Source organism: Mya arenaria, chromosome 14 (assembly GCF_026914265.1).
Source record: "Mya arenaria isolate MELC-2E11 chromosome 14, ASM2691426v1".
Taxonomy (NCBI): Eukaryota; Metazoa; Mollusca; class Bivalvia; order Myida; family Myidae; genus Mya; species Mya arenaria.
Window position 1 is genome coordinate 46,461,816 of NC_069135.1, and position 22,678 is coordinate 46,484,493.

Genomic DNA, 22,678 nt, shown 5'->3' on the forward strand with positions numbered 1-22,678 from the left:
GTTGAATAGTTACATCTAAAACCACTCTGAAGTTCGTATAATAATCCATGTTTAACAAGAAAAGATTCTAGTTGGTTGTATACAACTCTTTCTAAGATTTTTGAAACTATACATAGTATGCTTACAGGTCGATAGTTTGAAACATCAGATCTGTTGTTTTTCTTAAACAATGGTTTAACTTTAGCATTTTTGAGTTCAGATGGTACAATGTTACTTGTGATAGAACTGTTTATCAGAAATGTTACTGGTATCTTTAAAAATGGTGCAGCATCTTTTAAAAATCTTGCAGGAATGTTATCTAACCCTGTGCTTTTTGAACAATTTAGTTTACATAGTTCCTTGTAAATGTATTCTTCACTAACAGTGTGAAGTTTAAATTTAACAGAGTCAGGATTTCTATCTTTATAAAATCGTTTAAAACAGTCAGACTCATAGTTAAACAAATTGAAGGGCAAAGGTAGTTTTTTTACTAAAGTTGAGGCTACAGTAGTAAAAAAAGTATTAAAGTGATTTGCAATCTTACATGGTTCAAAACAATTTTCATCATCAATGTTCAAAACAATATTTGGAGAAGATTTACTTTTACTACTATATCCAAGATTTTTTAAATCTGACCACAGCTTTTTTGGATCATTTTTATTTTCTTCCAGCTTGTTCGACATATATTCTGATTTGGCCTTAATTACTTCTTTCTGAACAAGGTTTCTGTAAAAACGATATTTATCTAACATCTCCTTCTGTTTGTATATTTTGAATTTGAAATAAAAAGCATCTCTTTGACTGATGAGTTCCAGAATGTAAGAATCTAACCATGGTTCACTTCTTTGTTTTAGTCTGACTTCCTTAACAGGAGCAACAGTGTTCAAAACTGACAGAAATGTTTCTTTAAAAGACAGCCATGAATCTTCTACAGTTTTTGCAATAAACATGTTTGACCAATCGCAAAGTTTAAGTTTGTGAATAAAATGATCTACATTGTAATGTTTCAAAGACCTTACAACAACATTCTTATGCATATTATACGTCCCTTTCTGTGTTTTACGCGTACAAAATACAGGCAAATGATCACTGAGACCTATCGGAAGAGTACCAGACTGAACAATCTTGTTTTGATGGCTACATAAAATGTGATCTAACACAGAAGAGGAGGACTCTGAGATTCTGGTAGGGTCATTTATGATCTGTTTTAGATTAAAGATATTAAGAACTTGTTCAAACCTTTTAAAAAGAGCTGATTTCTTTGCAAAAAAACAAATGTTAAAATCACCAAGGATGTACCATTCTGTGTCAGATCTAACCATAGATAAAACATTTTCAAAAATATCAACAAAATCTGTTTGTTTAGGTGGTCTATAACATGACCCTATTAAAATAGGTTTGGTTTTTGGTAATAAAATATCAGCCCACACTGCTTCAAGATTGTCATTTTCTAGGTCCCGTCTTTCGGTGAACGCCAGATCTTCATTAACGTATAAGCATACTCCACCACCTTGTCTGTTCCGGTCCTTTCTGATCACATTGTATCCTTGAATTTGTATTTCCGAGTCCATAACTGAATTGTCCAGCCAGGTCTCTGAAAACGCTATGGCTGCAAATCTATATTTTGACATTAAATGTCTAACTTCGGGCAACTTTGGTAATAGAGATCGTATGTTGAAATGAATAAAATGAAGTCCTTTAAGTTCAAAGCAGTTAAAATTACTACAAGATTCAGCAAAACTATTGTCATGTAAATCTGGCAGAATTCTATCATGAATATCGTTTAAATCATCACAAAGATAAAAAGGTAATAATTTAAAAGTACATATCCGACAAGTGAAATAGAAAGATCCATTAAATTTGCATACGTTTGAGTAAAAAGAATCACTTATATAACCTGAGCATCTTATATGTGTCCGGATTTCACAAAAATCACAGTTGACAGCTTTACTACGGGCAGTTACACCTTTTCCACAAACCGAACAAGGAAATTTAGGTTGTCTCCCTTTTTTCATATTTGAAAATCCCGAATTATCAGCATACTTGTCCTGTTCAATAGGTCCAGGGTGAGGGTGCACGTCACCACTTAGTAGAAGGAACACGAAAAATATATATCTTGGATTAACCTTGGCATAATACTTCTGAAGGTTTTTAATAGTTCTCATGGAGGATACAAAATGGCTGGGTGCCACTTCAACCACTGGGGGCGAAAGGTACGAAAGAATTTCAAACGTGAAAATACTTTTTTTTGTAGAGTCAAAACAGTTGAGAAGTGTTTTTTCGCCTGGAGAATATTTATGTTTTGTTTTAGGCTGGTTGGTATCGTTGTATTCCACTGCCTTTAAATATATTTGAAGAAGTATACAGGCGACTAATATTCCACGAAAAGCCACCATCTTGAACGACTAGACTGTTATCTCCTGTATTAAAACGAAATTAAATGTCTCACCAGTACGTACAGAAGAAAAAGTGACTCTCCACATATGTTGAAAAAATAATTTACTCTTCCTTTTTACTAAGCTTGTAAGTCCCTCTTCGGTTATTTCTACGCCGGGATCCGAACACTATCAAGCGTTTACGTTATATCTCCTGTGGAATTGTTGTTCGATTTTGTTGAATTTGTCATAAACGGTATGGTTGTTGGCAAAATGATTGTTCACTGTTGATTTCCCATCTTTTAAGTTAAAGTTCCGTCTTTTTCCTCTTTGTAACTCGATTTTTTTGCGCCGACGTCAAAGCAAATTTGAAGTTTTCCAAAGTTCACACAAACCATCTTGATGAAAATTGTACCATAAGACGTGAATTTTAATTTGACATCGTTTGATAATATTTTTTTAAATATTGCTTAAGAAATAATGTTAAAATAATTTATTTTTGTTAAAATATATAAGAGCGTCATTTTTTACAACTTGTTATGATGACGTCATTTCCGCATACTTAATGCCAGGTGCCTAAAGTTCTACAACAAACAAATGGATATGCATGTGGTGTCCTTGCAATTGTGAATGCTGTAGAATTTTGTTTAAGAATGGCTGTGTAAATACAAATGCCAAATTCGTTGTAAGTGAAATGAGGGAACATGTAGTCAGCTGTTTAGAAAAAAAAATCCTTTTCATTAAGAAAATGAAAAGTCACGATATCGTTTACCTTCAAAATAAAACAAAACTGTTCATGTTAAATGCCAGAATTCGTGGATAGTTTAGTTATTTGCGAAAATAAAGACAGACAGACAGACAATTTATTTTGACTTGTACAATGTACATCGTCAACAACACATAATGATATAACATATAATGCGAAAATAAAACATGCAGGAAAAGATTCCACATGAAATGCGTCGGCATAAAAAATAAAAATAGACGATCATTTGCAGAAATACATAAAATAACTGGTCGTGGCAGTCTCCTGTAACAAAATCAATAGTTAAACAAAACAAATGTTAAAATTCCTAAAGTACTGAGTTAACTTACAAATTTGGTTTACATGTATTCTTGCATTTCTTTTTGTATTACTATTATCAAAACTATACTTATAACTGAATTTAAAACACAATGTGTTTGTTATTCATTGCATTAAATTAACTTCATGTGCATATTTTATGTTTTTATCTTTGTCTCAATTTATTATTTGTTTTATTGATATAACATGTGATACAAATGGTAAAATAATTATCATCAAATATCTAATGTTTTAATTAACTGTAATATTTTGTAATCCTATTACCCCCCGCGGTGATTCACACCTTCTCGATCACGCCCGATAGCTACTATAAAATTTGGAAAACAGAGACCGGAGGAGACCGGGACCGGATGAGACCGGGACCGGGAAATAGTATCGCCCCCGAGTTGTTCCGATTGCTCGGCCAGAATCAAACGGAATCGCCGGAGACGGCCGAGTTGTTACGATTGCAGAACGTCAGTTTGATAATCTCTCAATCGTAACAGCTCGGCCATCTCCGGCAAGCCTCGAAGCCAATTCCCAACACTGGCCGAGGAATTCCGATTAGATAATCTCTGTGGCGTTTAAATACTCTCTAATAAAACTAGGGACAATTTATTGCATTAACAATTCCAAACATATATTCATAGTGAGTTAATTGTTTATCATTCATATATATGCATAAATTATGTTCTACATTTCATAGTTGTAAACAAAGCTTATAATTTAAATATCATGTATATTGGAGACTATAACAATGTTGCTATGGTATTATTAGTCGACAACATCCGGTGCAGTTGATTGACAACAGATATACGTGATGTCTGCCAAATTGCAATCTTCAAGGGATCCCTACCCTTTCCCAAAACTCCAGAATGATGCTGACTTCATGGGTTTAGGCACTGACCAGGTATTTAAACTTCTGATTTCACTTAATATGAAAGTTCTTGATTAAGATCCATTCTAAACAGTATCATAATCAAACCAAAATCACTCCGGAAACAAACTTTTTAATGTTCTATATGGGCTATATACTATAATAAGTTACATATTTAGGCCGATTTTGTAAAATATTTGATTATGTGACTAGCGCCTGAGCTTCGGAACATACAGACAACTGCTGTGACACATGTAAAATACCAAGAACAGCAGATCACTATATTTTCCATTGCTCAAAGTACCCAGGAAAAAACTACAACAGTGCACAGAAGAAATTCTCCGTTGCCACGATGTTTCGTGCTCAGTCGTCACAATAGAAGAACTGGGAGGGGAAGTGCATGATATATTTCTACTGTAGCCAAGCAAGAAATGGTGACAAATGAAGTCAACAGCACATCAAGATCATAGGCGACTATAAAGCAATAATTCAATATATCACCACCACCACCTACCATTTAAAAAATATACATGCCTTTCATGCTTTTGTTTTTCAAACTAGTGCCCAGATGCATAACAGCTCTGTTCATGCATATATTTAGTAATTACCCTGCCTGTGTCAGTGCACCAACATCAAGGGTGTATTGGTTTTACACAGAAGGGTGACATAAAGGGCTACCAGACAAATCGGCCCCTTACCAAATCGGCCCCTAGCTCAAACGGTTACCTTTCGGCCCCTTACCAAATCGTCCCCATCCCGTAGACGTTTCGGCCCCTGATTACCGAGACGTTTCGGCCCTTATTTTTATTTTATTTTTTTATTTCTAAATATAAGTAAAACACATGTAATTTCATTTTGTTATTTTAATAGACAAAGCTATATACATGCATACAAAGGTATAGATAAAAATAGATTTAAAGAAAATATCTGTATACTTGAAAACATATTTTTATTTTATTTTTATTCACGAGATATTTTTATAAAACAAAATAGAGTTATTATTAATCTTATATTGAATATGTATGCAAAACCATACTGGCTTAAAAGGTGTTTTTAGACAGACGGTCTTATGGCGAATTGTCACATTCCACAGAGGTATCATGCAGGCTTTGGAATTGTGACACTTTGTGTTTACAAGCTTATAAATACGTCTACAAGGTTTGTTCCGACTTTCCCAACCGCTAATTCTCACACTTACAGAATAATACCAATTATCTCTTTGCACTTCAAACAGAATATTATATCACTCTTTTATTACGGATATATTGTTTTACTCTTTTAAAATGCATATTTGTTGTAGAATATCTGTAGAACTATCAAGTTAAACATAGCCATACCTGGAAAGTGTTTGTCAAAGGTCAGGAATGGCATAGAGAGGGGCAGTCCTTATTCTTATGAAGAAATTGACAAATGACAATACAAGTTTTAACAAATATATTATTTACATAAATTACAATAAATAAAGAGAGATCTTATGTAATATGGTTGAATGTCACTACTGTCACACTGTTACGCTGTTACCAGTCTACCACTCCACTATCTCAATCTCCCGATAACGTAAACGTCACAAAGACGTCACCCTGATGTCGACAACGGCGTCACACAGACACCACATAGACGCATCGACGTCACACAGACGCCGACCACAGAAAATACAGGCGTCACTTAAGAGTTAGATGTCAACACTGACGTCCCTCAGATGCCAATCCCAATACACGTCCCGCCACTCTCGACGTCCCCGATAGGATATATCAACGCCCACCTAGGCGTATCCGTCCTCAGCATCAGCCTGCGTTACCGGTACAAACACGAGGTCCACTGACATCCCGCCCTGTTAGCGTCCGGAAGCCCAACTACGTTGAAAACGTCCTCTGACGTCATGAGCCCCAAACGCAATGTAACCGTAACGTGGCAACCATAGCAAACGAGGTTCTGCTGTTTACGTATAACCTGACATTCAAAATTACGACATAAGTCATACTATTTACTATATCATTGCTTACCTAAATTATATTTAACAAGCATGATTATACACTTTTACTCTCAACAATTATGCAAAGAAAAGCAATAAAATGTCGGTTCATTCCCAGTAAAGGCAAAACTGTGAGAATCTAAACAATTATAGTTTAACACGAATGAAAATAGTTCTCTAGATAATTATATGAGCAAATAATGCTTACAACGCTTACTTGCAATATAAAAACCTGACAATTGCAAAGTACATGTACAAGAGACAATATTTAACTGTATTTACAAACCTAAATTGTAATGCAAGAATGTCTATAAAACAATTATAATCTAATGGCACTTACCCTGGTGTCAGGTGTTAATAATACTTAGTATTAATGCACATTCATTCCCCAACAGCTTTTCGGCTGCATAACTGCAGACGTGGCAGTTTCGTCCGTCCAACCAGAGAATGTTACACTTCTGTCTTGGTCAAAAACCTGTTCCCAACTAACTAGAGAATTACACACCCAAAACATGTACAAATTATGATGACGTAAAAATGGTCAGAGCAGTGAAAATTGGTCAAGTGTTACCGTATCGTGTCGATACAATACTACCTAATGATTGATTTTAAATCAATGTTTAAACTAGTACAAGCAAATTGTATTAAATAATAATACCATAATATAAATGTAAAATGAGATTTGTGACATACGCCCCACCTTAAGAAAGTGCTTGCACTTTTGTACAACAAATCCTTATTACAAACAGCCTCGACAAACCGTCGGCAAGAACGTTAGACTTGCCTGGAATCGCCACAATTCTGAAACGATAAGGCTGCAACAAAATGGCCCATCTCATAAGCCTAACGTTACCTATTTTTGCCCTGTGGAGGTGTGACAAAGGCTGGTGGTCCGTCTCCAGAACGAACTCTTGTCCGTAGAGATACCTCTGAAACTTCAGTATCGCCCAGACGCACGCCAGACACTCTTTCTCCACCGTCGAGTACGACCTTTCTGCCTTACGACTAGCATAAGCAACTGGTCTACGCTCATCCTCACATTGTTGGAGCAAAACAGCCCCTACTCCGACGTCACTGGCGTCAGTCTGCAAAACAAATTGCTTACCCAATTCTGGTAGCTTCAGTATTGGAAATGAACACAGCGCACGCTTGAGTGTGACAAATGCTTTCTCTTGTGCTTCGCCCCACCTAACCTTGTTAGGTAGTCCTTTCCGGGTAAGATCTGTCAATGGGGCTGCAACAGAAGAATAATGTGGCACAAACTTCTGGTAAAAACCTACAAGACCTAAAAATGCACGAACCTGTTTCTTTGTCTCCGGTCTTCGCGCTTCTTCAATGGACTTAACCTTGTCGGGTAGCAACCCAACCTGGTCCTTACCAACAACATGACCCAAACGCTCTACAGACTGACAACAAAAATAACATTTACTAGGTTTAGCAGTCAATTTGGCGTCACGCAATCTTTCAAACAGTTCTCTAAGAACCTTGAGGTGCTGTTCAAAGGTCTCGGTGTAGGCAATGATGTCATCAATGAAATTGTCGATATCTTCCATTCCATCAAGCAATTTCCTCATAATTCTAGTTAAACTAGCGCTGGCGCAAACCAAACCGAACGGCATAGTGACGAATTGGAACAGACCAATCGGTGTCTGGAAGGCTGTGAGAGGCTTGGACCGCTCCGTCAGTGGTAGTTGCCAGTATCCCTTCGTCAAATCCACCTTGGTGATGTAGCGACTGAGTTGGATAACTTTACAAATATGTCATCAATGTTCGGCATTGGCTCACAATCAAAGATGCTCGCTCTATTTATAGCACGAAAGTCTATACAGAAACGGTTGGTCCCGTCAGGTTTCCTTACAATCACGTAATTACTGCAATACTGACTATCTGACGGTTCAATGACTCCAAGTTGCAGCATGCTTTTTACCTCTTCAATAACAGTTTGTTTCATTGCAAATGGTACAGGATACTGTTTAGACCGTATCGGTGTGTCTGTATTCAGTTTTATGTCATGTTCACCTAAACTTGTACGCCCTGGTGAAGTAGATAGCATATCGGAAAACTCTTCCAACAGATCGTTCAGACGCTCAACCTCATTTGGAGACAGTTGTTGGCTTATGTGGTAGTCTTTACCTTTTCCTGTTGACAACGTTGGCGGCTCCACTATGCATTGTTCCTCGTCGTTGAGTGACTCTTCACTGTAGTCATCGACAACAGCAACACTTGCGACACCGTGTACTATTGTGTTCCTTTCAACATAAAACTTTAGCATATTTGCATGAAATGTTTTGACCTTATTGTCCATCTGTATCTTGTAGTCTAAGCCACCTACTTTTCCAGTTACTGTATATGGTCCCCGCCATTGAAGTAAAAGCTTGTTATTCTTGGTTGGAAGTAAGACCAATACCCGATCACCAACATCCAAACGCTTAACCTTGGCTTTGCGATTGTATATGGCAGCGTACCTCTTACTGGCCTTGTCCAGATTGCTATGTGCTATTTCAGCGCTGTATTCTAGTCTGTCCTTCAGGTCAACAACATACTGGTAAACGGTTTTTACCTCTTGGTCCTGAATATCCTTGGTCCACAGCTCCCTGAGTATCTTCATAGGTCCCCTCACCGATCGACCATAGATGAGCTCGAAAGGTGTAAACCCTAAACTTTCCTGTGGAGCATCTCTGTAGGCAAACAAAACTGGTCCAAGATATCTGTCCCAGTCCTTGGGCTTTTCCAAACACAAACGCTTTAACATAAGCTTCATGCTGCCGTTGAACTTCTCAACCAGTCCGTTACAGATGGGATGGTACGGTGTTGTGGTAAGCTGTCTTATAGAAAGCAATCTACTTACCTCCTTCATAACATCTGAAGTAAACTGCGTGCCCATATCTGTCAAGAGCTCCCCTGGTACACCTAGACGGCAAAATATCTCTACCAACACTTCAGCTACTCGTTCCGCTTCTATAGAGGGTAGAGCAACAGCATCAGGATATCGGGTGGCATAATCCATTAAGGTGAGTATATACCTGTTTCCCTTTGCAGATTTGGGCTCTATCGGACCAACAATATCTACGGCAACTCGCTGAAAAGGTGTTTCGATTAGTGGCATCTTACCTACAGGAGCCTTAGTTACCTTTCCTTTCGGTATTGTCCTCTGGCATGCATCACAAGACTGGCAGTAGCGCTTCAAGTCCGCTTGTACCCCAGGCCAGTAGAACTCTGACAGCACCTTAGCTACGGTACGTTTGACGGCTAAATGTCCAGACATAATGGAATCATGGGCAAGACTCATAACCTTTTCATGGTAATTCTTCGGTACTACCATCTGCAAGTATCTTTTGCCGTGGCCAACAGTAGGCGAAACGAACTCCCGATAAATGATACCCTTTATGATGACAAACTTGGCCTTATCGGTACCTGGTTTAGTCACGTATTCTCTCACTCTTTCCAATGTCGCATCACTCTGTTGCGCTTTAAGGATGTCGTCTGGTGTTGCACTGCTATCAATCAACGTTGGAGCTTTCATGCGTTTGAACTTCTGATGTTCGTTTTCATCTTTCTTCATCAGTCGAGTCTGCACCGTCGTCACTCTGGCTGCTGAGCCGCCGGTTGCCTGTAAAACTGGAGCCTTAGCATCAGGAAGGTTTCCAATAATAACATCATACAGAGGGTTTTCCATACACCAAGCATCAATATCACCAGAGAAGTATGGTGTGTCTAGACTTACACGGGCAATGGAAGCCGTGACCTTAGAACCATCAGCCATCAGACAAGTCTGTGTACGATCTGTAATATCATCTATAGAAACTAGTGCCTTCTTCACAATGACTCCGCTACACCCTGTATCTCGCAACACCTTAACATGACGATTACCAAGCAATCCTTCAGCCGTTGGCATTACATTATCAGACGACGTACATAGAGCTTTTCCAAAATCAGCATTTGAGTATATACTTGTATTTGTAACTGGAAGAAAGCCAGCACAAACCTTTTCCTTTTCAGTCCCGTCCTTTTGCACTGACGCCGTTGCTGCACTCTTCTTGTTTCTATCTGGACAAATACTGTCAGTAGATATGTGACCTTGTCGTCCACAACGGTAGCAACGTCTCAAATTTCCACCCTGAGGACGTCCGGCACGTCACCTTTTCCCTTTGTATCTGGCGGTCTGTTGTCACTCTTGCCACTCTGGTTGCCTCCATGAATATGGCCTTTGTTTCCTGGTGCGTTATGCTCTGGATTACGTGACCTGTTAAAAGAAAAACACAAGGATTTTGTACTTACCGCCCGTGCTTCACGGAACTGATCAGCGAGCGTTACCATTGTAGCTATGTCTTTGGGTACATGCTGTCTGAGGAAAAGAGCCAAATCCTTAGTACATATATTTAATATTTGCTCACGCAACAAAAGATCACACACAGCTTCAAACGTCCTTTCAGTTTTGGATAGCTCAATCCATCTATCCGCATACCCTGATAACCTATTACTAAACTGAAGAAATGTCTCACCGTATTCAGGCAAACTGGACCGAAACTTATGCCGGAAACCATCTTCCGTCAGATCAAATCTCTTAAGTAGTGCAGTCTTAAGGACATCATAATCAAGAGAATGATCGCAGGGCAACCTTGCCTAAACATCTAATGCCTTACCCTTGAGTAATGCACTCAGATTAAGAGCCCATGTAGACTTGTCCCATTTGTTATACATTTATATTCGTTTTTTGTGTCTATAAAACATATTACTTGCACCTACCTGTATCGCAGACTCGATGCTTCCAACGGTCACATACATCGCAGGTGATGGCATGTTGCCGCGGCCTCACAACCTTATCACACTCAATACACAATCAGAATTAGACATTACAATTTTTAACAAAATTCCATTACACAATAAAATAAAAGTAGCACAACACGTTTAAAACAAATGGTACCCACTTTTAGAAACAATTTAATATATATACTTACGTTGTTTATATTACTCAAATCTTCTTTAATCAACTGTAAATAACATTAACAACTTAAAGACAATTATATTTTTTATATCAGTCATATCATTGTTTTTCATGCATATTTGTCTATCTGTAAATTTAAATATGTTATTTACAGATCTCATTTACATTTATAAGACGACCTACAATGTTTTTCTTTATACTCAAGATAAAAAATAAAATAAAATTAAGGGGCCGAAATGTCTCTGTTGAAAATCACTAAGGGGCTGAAACGTCTCGAGTCATTTTAATTAAGGGGACGAAATGGCAGGGCCGAAATGTCTTAGGGGCCGATTTGGTAGTAGGCCGATTTGGTAAGGGGCCGATTTGTCTTGCTCCCACATAAAGTAATCGGACAGCCTGTCCATCCATCCCTGTGGAAAGGTTGTTTCTGATCAATAACTGAAGAACCCTTAGGCCCAGAGACCTCAAACATTGTAGACTGCATGAGGTTGGTCAGCACAGCAGATTAACACTGTTGATTTGAAGGTCAAGAACGCCTCACAAAACAACTCAAGCCATGTATCATTTTTTATTAGATATTGTTTGATGGCAATATGTGTTTCTACCAATTTCCAGAATCATCTTTATATAATCCATTAGGTCCCAAGGTTCCCTCATTTCCATATCTATATTTTTTTTTACTCAACTTTGCAAGGGCTTGATTTAGAAACTGTATTGGTAATAGATGGCACATACTTTTTAGCATAACGTTTGTTGATGACCATTTACCTTTCATTTAAGGGTTAGTTTATTGTAAGTGAAAATTGTATATTATTTAAATAAAACTAAAAAAAACATTTCAGAGAAATGTTTATGATCTGTGAGCAACCTTTTTTATATTTAAAATTAGCACATATTTGAATAGTGAACCCCCTTAACTTTGTACATACCTTCATTGTATAAATGATATTGGTATAATTAAATACATAATTTTTTTTATTGATATATCTCAGAGAAAAAGTTAATGATCTTTGAGCATCATTTTAATTGCACAGCTGATATTTGCATAAGTGCCCCAATTCACTTTCAACATGCCTTCAAATTGCTCCCTATGTCAAATATATTTTATAATGGCAAAGACATAGCTTAACTATGGGACCAGTTCATGAATTGCAGAAGTCAATGCTGTTGATATGTTCCATGTTGCCCGATAAAATGTGATAGATGGTGTGTTTAATGTAATTCTGTTACAATTTAAAAAAAAAATCCATATAGATTGTTTTTGTAATTATTTTATCAATTATTGTTTGACATCTTACTTTCAGAAATTCCCGTATGGTGAACCAACACATATAGCTCAAAGACAAGATCCCTGGAAGAGGCTAAATGCAAAGTGCACTTTGGCTTCATCACGACGTGAGATCTATCACAATGATCCACGAGCCCCAAATGACAGTCTCGACTTTGTGCTCAAATCTCAGTACAACCATCACGACAAGTTTTTAAATGCTAAAAATGAGACACTCTATCAACCCGAAACCTACACAGAGGACCACGGGTAAGTACTGTAAATCAAATACTAATCCTCAATTTCTTTACATTGTTGATAAATCATAATTTTGCAGTCTGTGCAAAAGTTCGCCGGAACTCGGCTCCCGCCGATAATAAATGGCGAGGTCCGATAATCACAGCTATATTGTAGGCCCGCGTGTCCGGCAATAATTTTTGGGGCAAAATGATTTGATAAATATGTGTCAAACGCTTAACTTGTTAATTTTATTAACTAACCTATGTTCACTTGATCAAACCAACTTAATCAGGGCATTTATCAACCCGAGCTCCTCAGGTTTTGACGAATAGAAATCGTAAATGACCCGAAAATGATGCATAATAAATTTGTAATATTATTGTAAATTTGTATCATTTGAAAGGAGCCGCAAGGCATGCTCTAAATGCCTTTTTAATCAATTAAAGTCAAGAGCAATTATCACCTGAAGTGACAAATTATTATCGATCTGGAATCTATACGTTTTCCATGTCAATTAGCAGCACTCGAACTCAATGATGTGATAACTACGCCCAGTATGCAAAATAACGGATACCTTTTGCTTTTTCGCTTAGTATGATGGTTTAAAAAACAACAATGCTTAAATATATTTTGTTTAAGTTTTTTTATACCATGTCTATATCAATTTAAAAATATATTTGTATTAGATTTTAATGTGTAACAGATAAAAATAAACATTTTTCGTAGCACATGGTCTAAAAAGCGCGGGAAGCAGGTGCACGCTTACTTTCTGTCAATTTTAATAAAAGTGAAAGGAGAACTGCATAAAATGTTGCCAGTGTAGAGTAAAGTTATATAATATAATAATTTAATTGTTATGCCATTTATGAAAAAATAAAAACAGTGTTGCAATATTGACAATAGGAACGTTGAATGTTTTAGTTTACTTCCGGACAAAATGAAAAACATGAAAGTGAAACTGAAAGTAGAAATGAGAGATGTCGGTGCAACTCAACAATCGCTGTTGCATGTAGGATTCTGACAAGGAGGCATAGGGTTACATAAAGAATAGTAAATGCATAATTCCTGTTTCACTGAACATGCAGTAAATAAACAATACGTTCATACGAGTCAAAACATAAATGTCCAAGTTTTGACCCTGGAATTTTTTTGAACCACCTAAGAGCAGGAAATAAGACAACAAGGTATAGTCCAGTGCTCAGGCTACATGTAGACCTAAATAGCAGGGTGTGGTAACCTGCTGGTCTTTTCCAGCCTTCTGCTGCCTTTTTACCACACCCTTTAGTGCCCTTTTGTTTGACAGAGCAGTATTTCAGAAATTAAAGTATAAAAAATATACCTAATTTTGACACTCATTAAAGTAAAGATAACAGCTAAGGTGTCCATAGCATGAAAGTAGTTACTACACCTACAAAATAAGAATTTATCATTGGCCCTTGCAATAATGCTTCATGAAGGGTCATTCAATGTACATCAAAATTGCCTTTTAATGGCCTAGCACCCTACCCTTTTCAAATACTGACTGGAGCACGGGTATACTATTAAGTTATATTGATATTTTTTTCTCTTTCTTGAGATTTTTCTTGAATAAAAAGTGAATTAATACAGCGGTTCCTAATAAAACACTGGAATTGTAATTATTTTTTCATTTAAGTTTTGGAAGTATAGATAATCATGTACCTTGCCATCTTATGACAGATGAGAACTATAATTTATAAAGAAAGACCAAGTACTTAGAAAAACACGGACAGACCGACTCTTGAAGATCTGATTATGACTCTTGAAAATCAGATCTCAAGAGTCATTTACCCTTGGGTTGTAGACAATGTTGGAAGCGCTGACTCAATAAATATACAAAAAATGTTTGGTCCTGCAAAAACTGATCCGGTCCTGCAATGTAGGCTGTATAAGTGCAGGACCTCGTGTCCTGCAATGTGATAATGACTTTCGTACAGACTGAATTTGCAAATCGTAGATTATTCCCTGGGAACCAACTCGTATAGATTCAGATTTCCTCAAAATAATTTGCAGATCTATGATTATTTGTACCTGCCATTCAAGGAGAATTAGCTTGTTTTGCACAAGGAATTTACATTGCTTTCACTGCTTTTAATAGTGGTTATGTGTCTACTTTTTGCTTTTTGTATATATTAGGTCCCAATTTTTATGGAAGAGTTAAGCAGTTAATACAATTAATATGATCTTGCACACAAATAATCACACAAATTTCTGATTCAAACAATAGGAATATTGCTTAGTGCTGTCAGAGGTAAATGTAAAGATATCCGATTTCAAATAATCATCATTTTTTACGAATGGTGTCGTTTTGTTTCTTAGTAAAATCAAAAGACTGGGTAAAGAAACAAGTCAAGTTAACAATCAACAATTAATACTATTTTGGATGGTCAATAAATCAGGTGTAAATGTGTAGTACTGTTACAGTCAGAGCATGTAGTACTGTTACAGTCAGTGCATGTAGTACTGTTATGGTCGATGCATGTAGTACTGTTACAGTCAGTGCATGTAGTACTGTTACAGTCAGAGCATGTAGTACTGTTACATTCAGTGCATGTAGTACTGTTACAGTCAGTGCGTGTAGTACTGTTACAGTCAGAGCATGTAGTTCTATTACAGTCAGAGCATGTAGTACTGTTACAGTCAGTGCATGTAGTACTGTTACAGTCAGTGCATGTAGTACTGTTACAGTCAGAGCATGTAGTACTGTTACAGTCAGTGCATGTAGTACTGTTACAGTCAGTGCATGTGGGACTGTTACGGTCGATGCATGTAGTACTGTTACAGTCAGTGCATGTAGTACTGTTACAGTCGATGCCTGTAGTACTGTTACAGTCAGTGCATGTAGTACTGTTACAGTCAGTGCATGTAGTACTGTTACGGTCAGTGCATGTGGGACTGTTACGGTCAGTGCATGTAGTACTGTTGTTAATGTCAGTACATTAGGACTGTTACGGTCAGTGCATGTAGTACTGTTAAGGTCAGTGCATGTGGGACTGTTACAGTTAGTGCATGAAGTACTGTTACGGTCAGTGCATGTAGGACTGTTACGGTCGGTGCATGTAGGACTGTTACGGTCAGTGAATGTAGGACTCTTACGGTCAGTGCATGTAGGACTGTTACGATCAGTGCATGTAGTACTGTTACAGTCAGAGCATGTAGTACTGTTACAGTCAGAGCATGTAGTACTGTTTTGGTCAGTGCATGTAGGACTGTTACAGTCGGTGCATGTAGGTCTGTTATGGTAGGTGCATGTAGTACTGTTATGGTCGGTGCATGTAAAGTACTGTTACGGTCGTTGCATGTGGGATTGTTACTGTCAGTGCATGTGTACTGTTACGGTCAGTGCCTGTGGGACTGTTACAGTCAGTGCATGTAGTACTGTTAAGGTCAGTGCATGTAGTACTGTTACGGTCAGTGCATGTAGTACTGTTAAGATCAGTGCATGTAGTACTATTACGATTAGTGCATGTAGTACTGTTATGGTCAGTGCATGTAGAACTGTTATGATCAGTGCATGTACGGTAGTACTATTACTGTTAGTGCAAGTAGTACTGTTATGGTCAGTACTAATACTTATAGAGCATGTAGTACTGATTTGTAAATTTGTAGATGGTATTCTTACAAACTGTAATCTGGTTGTTTATGTTTCACAGTACCAATTTTATTTTGAACCCAGAAGGACTAAACTAGATGGGGTTTTATGTTTGCAAAAAATTGAGACTCATTTCTATTAAGGTATTAACTTATAATTATAGAGTAAAGGGGAAACAATTACAGAACAATTTGATAACAAAATTGAACATGAAATAAATAAATATTTGTTTGGTTGTGGAAATATAATTTTTATACATTTGATCAGGCGCGTCTTGAAGAACCGGGTAAAGGAAGTGATTATAGCACCACCGGAGATGAATCATCCTTTAGAGGTGGCCACACAGAAGAAGAAGGAAAGTATTCACAGCATCAAAAATGCCATCGGTAAGTGATATGATATTTTCAGGTTGGTAAATTAAAATAGGATATCAGAAACTTAATATGTCTTATGTTGGTTAATGGATAATATGCCATTGGAAAGTAAAATTGGTCTCCTGCTGGCCGGAAATGGTACATAATGCCATCAGGGAATAAAAATGGTCTGTTGGCAGGTAATGGTACATATGCCATCGGTAAGTAAAAATGATCTTATGACAGGTAATGGTACATATGCCATCGGTAAGTAATAATGGTCTGTTGGCAGGTAATGGTACATATGCCATCGGTAAGTAAAAATGATCTTATGACAGGTAATGGTACATATGCCATCGGTTAGTAATAATGGTCTGTTGGCAGGTAATGGTACATATGCCATCGGTAAGTAAAAATGATCTTATGACAGGTAATGGTACATATGCCATCGGTAAGTAAAAATGATCTTATGTCAGGTAATGGTACATATTTATGCAATCAGAAAGTAAAAATGGTCTTCAAACAGGTAATGGTACATATGCCTTCAGACCATGTAAAAATGGTCTTTTGGCAGCAAATGGTACATATTTATGCCATCAGAAAGTAAAACTGGTCTTCTGGCAGGTAATGGTACATATGTCATCGGTAAGTAAAAATGGTCTTCTGACAGGTAATGGTACATATGCCATCAGTAAGTAAAAATGGTCTGTTGGCAGGTAATGGTACATATGCCATCAGTAAGTAAAAATGGTCTTCTGACAGGTAATGGTACATATGCCATCAGTAAGTAAAAATGGTCTGTTGGCAGGTAATGGTAGTCATATGCTGACATATACAGCTATGGTTGTGGGTGCAGTAACCTTTATTCAATGATCATTAAAGTACATGTAGATATACATGTATACTAGTATTAGATGTGATTAACAGTGCTCTGTATTGATGAATTGTTTACATTTCAGAATCACACCACACTCAAACAACCAACCGTGGTTATTCTAGAAAACCAGATGGTGGATTCTTCTCCTCTTAATTCTGTAGATTTATGGATATGGCCTGGTGTTTGACTTTTTCCACTCAATGTTAAAGTAGACCTACTGCCAATATGAGTCAGCATTTTTCAGTTCCTATGACAGCCACTAACTTTAACTTAGTTTTAACTTTTTCGATTTTGTCAATTCTTGTCACTGATATTTGTTAAGGTGATGTTTCACAAAACGGAATTCTTAGTGCAGTTAACATAAGATAGTTGGCTTAATTCTTTAATTAGAGCACAAGACCTTTTATGAAGCACAATTTCTATTACATTCATACATGGTTCAATTAAAATTTGTATTGTTTTTAGCTCTAGGAACAATTTTTGACAATTTAAGTGACATGTATAAGTCTATCTGTTCCAATTTATATAATCAGGCTGAAATGTATGCTTTTAAGAATGTTTTTTTGTTAAATTTTTATATATATTTATTTTTTGTTTATAATTCCATATTTCTCTTTATCTATTCTTGTTATAAATGTTTACAAACATTTAAAACTATCAGGCAAATGTTATTTGTATAACTATGATTTTAAAACAGTTATATCTAAATGTAAAATGTAAAATTAGTTTACCAATTAATCTTGATTATACTTGATTTTTTTTTTTTTTCTTTTAAGTTACTTTTAACTATTTGTTTTGTTGAATAAGTCATGTTTTAACATAAATGTATTATTTTGTTTGTGGACTTAACTATAGTTTTTCACGTTTAAATTACCTTATTACAGAATTCTGAAAGCCTGAATCATTCATACATTGATTTCTATGTGAGGTAGGCTTGAAGAGTACTGTTGCATTGTGGGAATCATTCATACATTGATTTCTATGTGAGGTAGGCTTGAAGAGTTCTGCTGCATTATGGGAATCATTTATACATTGATTTCTATGTGAGGTAGGCTTGAAGAGTACTGCTGCATTATGGGAATCATTCATACATTGATTTCTATGTGAGGTAGGCTTGAAGAGGACTGCTGCATTGTGGGAATCATTTATACATTGATTTCTATGTGAGGTAGGCTTGAAGAGTTCTGCTGCATTATGGGAATCATTCATACATTGATTTCTGTGTGAGGTAGGCTTTAAGAGTACTGCTGCATTATGGGAATCATTCATACATTGATTTCTATGTGAGGTAGGCTTGAAGAGGACTGCTGCATTGTGGGAATCATTTATACATTGATTTCTATGTGAGGTAGGCTTTGAGGGTACTGCTGCATTATGGTAATCATTCATACATTGATTTCTATGTGAGGTAGGCTTGGAGAGCACTGCTGCATTTGCCTTTTCTATATAAACATTCTCTGTATCACTTTAAAAAATTTCAATGGAATTTTAAGTTTCATATTATTTAGAGTCAATTTATAGTTACAGTCAGTATTGTATATATATTTTAAATGGATTAAAATTTCTATCAGTATTTACCATACAGCATTTTATCATGTATACTTCTTTAGTCTTCTTGTTTTACATTTCAACATTGGCATGATTTTGAGATTTTTAAGTTATGAAGATGCAATGCACTAATTTTAAGCAGTGAATGATAAATTTTTGATTTTCATGATATGCCCAGTTTAAAGTTACAGAATGTTGACAACATGAAAGTCAAAGATTTCATTTCGTTGCATATAATTGTTACCAAAGTTTGAGCATTTTGTGATGCTGTTATACCCATGTAGATATAAGGGTCGTTTGTTTTGAATGTAACCAGAATCTGGTGTAATCATTGTGTCGTGTCACTAACAAGAGGTGTTGGGAGTAGATTAGAAACTAACTGCATGCTGCCCATATAACCATGTGTATAATTACTGTACTGCTGTTGTTTGTTTATTGTGTTTGTTTAATTATTAGAGGTGTCGGGTCATTTTCTTTTCTTGTACTAACTGCATGCAGCTCCATGTACCTTTGTTGTTGTGTTTAGATGCTTGCTACCCTACATGATGTTCAATAATTCCCCCCCCCCCCCGAGCTAGAGATAAAATAATTTTTGGTTTGATATTGTGCTCATGGTGTGTATATATTAATATTATAGTATTATCCAGGAATGTATTATTATAGACAGTGTTAAGTTGATGCTTTGTTCTAACAGCAAGGTCATTAATCTTCTACAGGGTAGAGGATATTGCCATGTGGCACACTCTACATGGTAGAAGATTTTGCCTTGTGGCACGCTCAGTAATTGTTTTCCCCACGAAATTGTTTCTTCCTCAAACGCTCAATTATGTCAATGTTGGAATGTGTAAATAATGAACATGTATGCAGAAGTTACTAAAATCAAAATTATTTTATGAAACATGAAAATAGTATTATGAAGATTATATATAGTATGAAGAAGAATTAAACAGGTATAATTGAAGAGACAGAAGTAAAGTCAATATATAACATAGTTGAATACTGAAGATAAAAAAAACCCACATAATTAAATACATGTGGTGTTACGATTGACACTGTTGTTCTATTGTTGTATTACTGTTTGCTTTAGATTCAGCTTATATTTTGTATGCTGGCAACAACATAACCATCTATGTACTGCATGTTAGTGTATGTTTTAACCTTGAATTGTAGAGAGTCCCCACAGCGCTGGAACAAATGGAGGATATTCAAGAAAGCATGACGGTGGATTTTACTGCACATAGAGAATTTTTATGGTTTAATACTGTAAATAAAATTGACTGTCTGGAGATTTTAAATTTATAAAACTGTTTTGGAATGTTGTTTTTTTGGCATGGTAACAATAACTTATAACTCGATCTTTTATAGTCTTTAAGAAAAGTTATAAATAAAATGTATGTAAACCCTCATATTTTTCTGTTCTATTTTACTTCTACATTTGTCTGTGATATGAGTACCATATAGATGAAGATAAAACCAAACTCAAAATAATGGCATACTATGTCTTCATTAAGTGGTATATACAAAAAAATAAACATACATTATTTTTTTCTGTCTGAATGTATTGTAATATTTATGCCCCCCTTCAAAGAAGAGGGGTATATTGCTTTGCACATGTCGGTCAGTCGGTCGGTCAGTTGGTAGACCAAAGTTTGTCCGAGTGATATGGTCATCAAACCTGACATGGAAGTTGGGCCTGACCAGTAGATGACCCCTATTGTTTTTGGGGATTATCAGGCCAAAGGTCAAGGTCACAGTGACTTTGAATGGTAAAAGGTTGTCCGTGTGATAACTCGACAATGCCTGCACCCATGGCCCTAATACTTGACTTGGAGGTTGGGCCTGACCAGTAGATGACCCTTATTGTTTTTGGTTCATAGGGCCAAAGGTCAAGGTCACAGTGACCTTCAATGGTAAAAGGTTGTCCGTGTGATAACTCGACAATGCCTGCCCCATTGGCCCTCATACTTAACTTGGAGGTTGGGCCTGACAAGAAGATGGCCCCTATTGATTTTAGGGGTCATTGGGCCAAAGTCAAGGTTACAGTGACCTTGAATGGTAAAAGGATGTCCGTGTGAGAACTCGACAATGCCTGCACCCATGACCCTCAAACTTGACTTGGAGGTTGGGCCCAACCAGTTGATGACCCCTATTGTTTTAGAGGGTCATCGGGCCAAAGGTCAAGGTCACAGTGACCTTGAATGGTAAAAGGTAGTCCGTGTGAAAACTCGACAATGCCTGCATCCATGCCCTTAAACTTGACTTGGAGGTTGGGCCCAACCAGTTGATGACTCCTATTGTTTTGGGGGGTCATTTGGCCAAAGGTTTGGCTTGACCAGTAGATGACCCCGATCGTTTTTGGGGGTTATCGGGCCAAAGGTCAAGGTCACAGTGACCTTGAATGGTAAAAGGTCGTCCGTGTGATAACTTGACAATGCCTGCACCCATGGCCCTCAAACTTGACTTGGAGGTTGGGCCTGACCAGTAGTTGTCCCCTATTGATTTTAGGGGTCAGTGGGCCAAGGTCAAGGTCACAGTAACCTTTAACGCAAAAAAGTGAACAAATCTTATCTCAGTGATATCTCAACAATGCTTGAACCTATGATCATCAAACTTGACATGGAAGTTGGGCCTGACCAGGAGGTGACCCTTATTGATTTTTGGAGTCATTGGGTCAAAGGTCAAGTTCACAGTGACCTTGAATGCGAAAATGTTTTGAGTGATAACTCTGACCCCTTATGATTTTAGGGGCATCGGGTCAAAAGTCAAGGTCACAGTGACCATGAACAAAAAAAGCTTGTCTTTGTGATAATTTGTCAATGCCTGCACCCATGGCCCTCAAACTTGACATTTAGATTTTTGGTGACCAGCTGATGACTCCTATGGATTTTGAGGTCATAGAGTCAAAGGTCATGGTCATAACACACTCTATCCTCACACTTTGAATGGTCATAATCTTAAAACTGCCTCAACGGCATCCAATGTCAGTGACAAATCAGCTGTCATTTCGGTCCATGCATATTTTATTTAATTGTCCATATAATCCTGACAACATGGTGCTCAGGGGGAGCATAATGTTTGACAAACATCTCTTGTTTAAATAATAATAGCTGGTAAAGACTGTAATGAAGAGTTAATGGTCTTAGCGGTTGATATGATCAAATTTACGTAATATTCTGATTTTCTTCTTTTTTAAGGTTTTGTATTCTTTACATGTGTAATAAAGTATATGCTCATTTTTAGTTTCTTATTGTTTGTACTATTGCTTCCCTGTATGCAGTACACATTTGCTAAATGTTCATGAGTGTTACACAGTCATGCTGATGTATCACATATCTTTTACCACAGATAAGATGAAACATGTATAGGTTGTTCAATCTATTATACCTCTGCTTCACAGTGAAGTGGGGGCTATATAGGAAACATGTGCTTTGTCTCATCCTTCTGTCCATCTGTCGGTCAGATCGTCCATCCCCTTTCTGTCTGGTCATGCTGATGTATCACATCTTTTACCACAGATAAGATCAAACATGTATAGGTTGTTCAATCTATTATACCTCTGCTTCACAGTGATG

At 36.9% G+C, this 22,678-nt stretch overlaps 1 protein-coding gene across 1 annotated transcript; it reads left to right on the forward strand.

The window, feature by feature from the left end:
- Positions 1-4,175: 4,175 nt before the first annotated feature.
- Positions 4,176-22,345, forward strand: LOC128217368 (protein CFAP276-like). Its single transcript, XM_052924486.1, has 4 exons — positions 4,176-4,327; positions 12,516-12,748; positions 16,596-16,714; positions 17,641-22,345. The coding sequence occupies exons 1-4, from the start codon at positions 4,238-4,240 to the stop codon at positions 17,709-17,711; spliced, it is 513 nt and encodes a 170-aa protein (XP_052780446.1). The 5' UTR covers positions 4,176-4,237; the 3' UTR covers positions 17,712-22,345.
- The last annotated feature ends 333 nt before the right edge of the window (positions 22,346-22,678 follow it).